General features: G+C 38.8%; 1 protein-coding gene across 1 annotated transcript; it reads right to left on the bottom strand.

Moving 5' to 3' along the window:
- Window positions 1-1,025: 1,025 nt before the first annotated feature.
- LOC118327565 (zinc finger protein 239-like) lies at window positions 1,026-5,752 on the bottom strand. Its single transcript, XM_035660977.1, has 2 exons — window positions 5,151-5,752; window positions 1,026-2,259 (listed from the first exon to the last, which is right to left on the bottom strand). The coding sequence occupies exons 1-2, from the start codon at window positions 5,166-5,168 to the stop codon at window positions 1,153-1,155; spliced, it is 1,125 nt and encodes a 374-aa protein (XP_035516870.1). The 5' UTR covers window positions 5,169-5,752; the 3' UTR covers window positions 1,026-1,152.
- Between the last annotated feature and the right edge of the window lie 140 nt (window positions 5,753-5,892).

The following is a 5,892-nucleotide window of genomic DNA, read 5'->3' as shown; positions in this document are numbered from 1 at the left end:
TACTCGATTACCAAAATATTCGATCGCTGCAGCCCTATTATCTATACATTGAAAGGCCAGGGATGAGCAGGAACAATGGCAGTTTCTGATTGTGATTAATGAGATGAAGTAGACATTTCTGGATTGATGAAAAACGTGAAGCATGTGACAAGGTTAAAGATCTGTGATTAGCATACCATTTTACAAAAATAACTGCATAGAATCAGTATTGTAAATGCCGTGGCTAAATTTAACGCATCTTACTACACTGATCCAGAGGACCATGACATGAGAATACGCTTTCCAGTGGTGTACATTGTTTCAATCTGGCAGACAGCAAAGTAAGACATTTTCCAATTTCCAAAGAGGCTTTTGTTTGTTGCTGGTACATAATCATTAACTTTCCATTTTTTGGCATATTTTGCCATTTGAATATTAAAGACTAAAACAACGGAGAATTAATTAATAACAACTAAATATACGTCACACAAATCTATTAAATAAGCATATTCTTTACGTCTAAAATAAACTTAGAAGTAACTAAAAAGCAAAGCTATATTCCTCCAGATTGAATCTTATCACAAAGGACAGTTCTTGTTGTTTTAATGAATCTATAGTATCCATAGGTTGTGTTCTTAAATGATGGACACAAATTGATTGATTGATACTGCTATGAGTGGTTGATAAACGGCAAAGAACCTCAGCCTTAACAGAAAGACTGGGGCTCAGTGCTAGACTGGCTGGTCCTTACACACAAGTCCTGACTTTGGAATCATTATGTAAGAGCCTTAATGGTATCATTTCTATAGTAATCTGAGTCCTTTTGAGTAATCAATATTAACACATTTTGGTAACAAATGTTAACATTAGATGGGATTAATACTGGCAAGCTAGCTGGCAAACAAATTCAGCAGTTAATGGTAAGAAAAAAATTAAACTAACCAAATATAAAATGGCTTAACTCACTTTGTAAGTTTAATTAAATAACTTTGTGCTATTTCATTATTTTTTCAGCTCCTATAATTTCAGTCAGATCTCTAGTGATGGTGATATAATCTATATTTGACTTAATATCAGAAGTTCCTATGAAAAGACCATATTAAAAACATCACTGACACACCGTTACACTGGGTGACATGTTCTTTTATTACCAAGAACATACACACTGATTTATTATGTTGGTTCTTGATTGTCACTTTTGGGTTCTGTTGGGGAGCAGCTCAATTGTACTTCTTTATTAGATACAGTCAGACTGTCTTCATCTACTTCAACACAGCGATGGTTCTTTAAGGACTGTGATCGAGTAAATAGTCTCTTACACTGTGAACACCAGTATGGTTTCTCTCCGGTGTGGACACGCAGATGTCGGCTGTAACTGTATGAACTATTAAAACACTTGCCACATTGGTCACAGCTGTATGGTTGCTCTCCAGTGTGGATACGAAGGTGGCGCATATAGTTGCTTAGTCGACCGAAACCTTTCCCACACTCTTTACACTGGTGCGGTTTCTCTCCAGTGTGGGTATGTAAGTGTTGTTTGTACGTTTTTGAAATGGAGAAACTTTTCTCACATAGTTCACAGCGGAATGGTTTTTCTCCGGTGTGGATACGCATGTGTGATTTGTAATTACCCAACTGTGAGAAACTCCTTCCACACTGGTCACAGCAGTATGGTTTCTCTCCTGTGTGGACACGCATGTGTATCTTATAACTACTTAAGTCACTAAAAGTCTTTTCACATTGGTCACACTCATATGGTTTCTCTCCAGTGTGGTTACGCAGATGCAGACTAAAATGCCCTGACTGAGTGAAACTCTTTCCACAAAAATCACACTGGTATGGCTTCTCTCCACTGTGGCTAAGCTGGTGTCGCTTGTATGAACTTAAAAAACTAAAATGCTTTGGACACTGGTCACAGCTGTATGGTTTCTCTCCTGTGTGGACACGCATGTGTATCTTGTAAATACTTAAGTAACTGAAAGTCTTTTCACACTGGTCACACTGGTATGGTCCAGTGTGGTCAGTCATGTGTTTTCTAAATGAACTTTGGCTGCTGAAATTCCTCCCGCACTGGTCACAGCAGTATGGTGTTTCTTCAGCATGGGTATGCAGGTGTAGCTTGTATGCATTTAGTTGGTTGAAACTGCTGCCACATTGTTCACAGTGGTACAGTTTCTCTGCAGTGTGAGTGAGTTCATGTCTTCTTAGACTACAGATCCGACTGAAAGACTTCCCACACACTGGACACTGATGAGGTATGCTCTTGTCGGTCTGTTTCAACTGAGATCAACAGAAAAAGAAATGGAAGACTTTATGAAATACTGTCAGCCATGCTATGGAACCCTACAGCCATACATTAATGCATATGTACATATATAAATTATACACCAAAATACAACTATATGAAAAGACATCCACATTTATACGTATCTTATAGCCTTTTTTGTGTTTGTAAACAGTGATGACATATTTTGTGGGCAACACCTTTCTGGTGGCAGAAAGAGATCTACATTTGCTGCAGTCTTTACTGCAGTGCTTGCACGATCATAGACATTGGCCACAACAGTGACATGACATACATAAGACTGAATACTGAAATGAACATTGAATGCTGTAAAATAAATAAATCATATTTACAGTGCTTTACTCTGTTATGTTCCTATGCTACCAGGTCGCTTCTGCCCTGCATCGCTCAACTAGTAGAAGAAAGCAATCGTTAAACTTGTCCAATTACATAATATATTTTTGGCTAAAATCTACACTGTCATAATACATAGTATCATGGATCTCGTTAGCTGCTGATGTAATGTGGCAAGCTAAAGTTAGCCAAATAACACATCCATTGAGATAGAATTTTGCTTGCGATAATGTTAGTATGCAGGCTAGTTAAGGTTAGCCAACCAGCTGCAACTCAGCCATTAACATTATCTGGTTCCAGCCATTCCACAGCACCAGAAGCCTGCATTAATTCTGTGACATTACTTACTTGTGTTGTGGGATGGCCAGCACCGGATAACGTTATTCAGCGTGGCTTGGTTGCAACTGGCTGACTAATCTTAACTTGCTTTCTTGATAATGTTAACACTAGCAAAATACTATTGGAGGGGATGTGTTAGTTGGCTCATTTTAGCTTGCCTAGGGCTGGGTACAGAACTTCAATATTTTAATAGCATAAATGACGTTTGCTGATACTACTGACTGATTGATTGAAAAATGTAATTTGTCATTCATTTCTCCCTTATTAGCTTTTCTGCACCTGTAAAATTCAGAATAGAATTTGAAATCCTGCTCCTCAACTACAAAGCTCCCATGGTCAGGTACCATCATGTCTTAAAGCGTTTTTCCATACACATATGCTAGCTTGTCTCAACTTGGTTTGTCGCAGTGCATCAGCCCAGCCTGGCCTGGCAGAGATTTGCATCTCCATTACTACAGGGCTACTCACTTGAAGGTGTACCTTTGCAGGCATAGAGAGCCGCAATGGTTGAGGAAGCTCAAGGTTGAATGAAAAAGTGGCCGTCATATTTGATTGTTTCACAGAGGTCCTGTCGGGCTACTTGTGGTTCCTATAGTTTCCAAAAGTATAATGGAGCCAGAGCTTTAAGCTACCAAGCTCCTCCCCTGTGGAACCAGCTGCCAGTTCCATTAAGAGCAAGCTTAATACCTTCCTCTTTGATAAATCTTAGTTAGTTAGGCCTAGACTGCCAAGGGACTTCCCACGATGCACTGAGCTCCTCTTTACCTCCCTCTTTCTGCACACACTCATGTCCCATTAATGCATGTAACTAGCTTATCTTCTTCCCCAGAGTTTTTTGCTTTATCATCTCCAAGGTTCCCACCTAGATCGTCAAATGACTTGGCGGCTGCTGCTGTGGTCCTGCCAACGTAACACTGATGTGACAAATTTGAACAATGGTTTAGAACATACTAAAAGATAAATCTAAAAAAAATCTGAGGATCTTCCTAAAAACATTTTGCATAGGCATACTAACCTAATAATAACCTATTATTGGGAATCACAAAGTTTCAAGGCTCTGACACACCGGGCCGAACTTCGGCCATCTACCAATGTTGGGGCATCTGTGAGCGTCTATAATCCCTATACTTTAAGATAAGAGATTTACTTTTGTGCTGTTCCACACTGTTGGCAATTGTGGGCCTTCATTTGTGGCTTTTCAAACCAACTCAGTATGTTAAATCACGGCAGAGGCTGTTGGTGAAAAAAAACAAAATCACACTGAATGCTACTCAGCTTAATCGAATCAGAGTACGAGAAGCGGTAGTGAGCAAAGCCGCAAACAACTTTGTCAGGGGATCATCTCAATTTTCAAATTCATCTCATCTGATCACTCAAATACACAGATATTTTAACAACAAGCAGCTTTTTTACACAACCATTTGAGTGACATCCATAGGAGTGCTTTTGTTTATATCCGCACTCCTAGGGCTTCTGGTGTTCTTTTTTGAATGATGAACGCATCGCAGTCTCTGTCTCTCTGAATAAGGTATGGTAAGGTATGGTGGCATCCCTACTCTGACTGTTGTTAGACTGAATTTTTTTTTTTCAGAATCAGAATCAGAAATACTTTAATAATCCCAGAGGGAAATTATTTAAATTATTTTAAATTAGGGCTGTACTTCCAACAACAGTCAGGTGCTGGTAGGTCGCAGGAGCATGTAGTAAGCAATCAGAATTGACCACCACACACGGGAATAACTTTGCTGGGATTTGCAGCTTACTCAGGTTTGCTAAGCAAAATTGCATGAGCACTCACAGGTGTGCCAAATAGGCCGCATTTGGGTCACATGACCAGTCATGTGCCATCACAGTTTTCATTTTTCATTTCAAAATATTTTACAAATGTGAGTGCATAAAAACATGTTATACAAAAATATATATTGCAAAATGCAAAGCAAGATACATTTCAGAGCAGCATGATTAATCTAACAGATCCACAAAAATTACACATTACATACAACAAGAAGACTGGTGTAAATGTACAGCTGGAATATCCTGTAGGTCCTACCACTGTCCCTCTACACCACTAAATGGGAAGGCCAGGGAAACAAATGGATGACTCAACAGGTGGTTCTGTATGTGATGGTTGATGTGGTGGCAATTCATAAAATACTGGCTGTTAATGTGATAATGTAATTCTACTTTATCTTACCTTTTCTGAGGAACTCATGACGTGGCTTATCGGTGGAAGTTAATGTCCTTCAAATGCTTTTCTTCCCATCAGCACATTTCAACTCTGAAAACAGCAAATAAAGACACAAAAGATACAGACTAGTCAGGGAAAGGACACCTACTAAAACAACAATAATACTGTCAGGAAGTGATTGGAGGTACCTTGGCAAAGTTTAGTACTGATCATTACATAGAAAATATACACTCAACTGTCAGTTTATTAGGTAAACCTAGATAAAACTAATGCAGTCTGATTAGAGTTGGTTATTGTTTGGTTTATTTTTAATACCGGTGCTAAAATTATACTTTTAAAGCTGTACTGATGCCAGTGCCCGAACCAATAGTTGTTGGGTTTTTTTTTGTTTGAAAGAAGCACAAAATGACTATCAAGGATATTAAAAGAAAGCTTTTATTATTGCTAAGGCAAATTTGAACTTCAAATTGAACAATTATTAACAGTTATAAGTATATTTAAATATATTAACATGAATAGAAAACACTTAAATTTGGGCGGCTGTGGCGCAGAGGCAGAGCAAGTCGTCCCCTAATAGGAAGGTTGTGGGTTCAATCCCCAGCTCCTGGTGCCACATGTTGAAGCAAGATATTGAACCCCGAAATGCTCCCGCCGTGCATCGAATGTGAATGTATGAAAAGGGCCATGTAGTGTAAAAGCGCTTTGAGTGGTCAGAAGTAAGTTTCTTACTGTTTTTATTTTTATGTGT

The sequence above is a fragment of the Morone saxatilis genome, unplaced genomic scaffold (genome assembly GCF_004916995.1).
Source record: "Morone saxatilis isolate NCDOM2014 unplaced genomic scaffold, NCSU_SB_2.0 Contig17, whole genome shotgun sequence".
In the NCBI taxonomy this organism is placed as follows: domain Eukaryota; kingdom Metazoa; phylum Chordata; class Actinopteri; family Moronidae; genus Morone; species Morone saxatilis.
The sequence above is the reverse complement of the archived record's forward strand: the minus strand, read 5'-3'. Positions and strand labels throughout refer to the sequence as shown.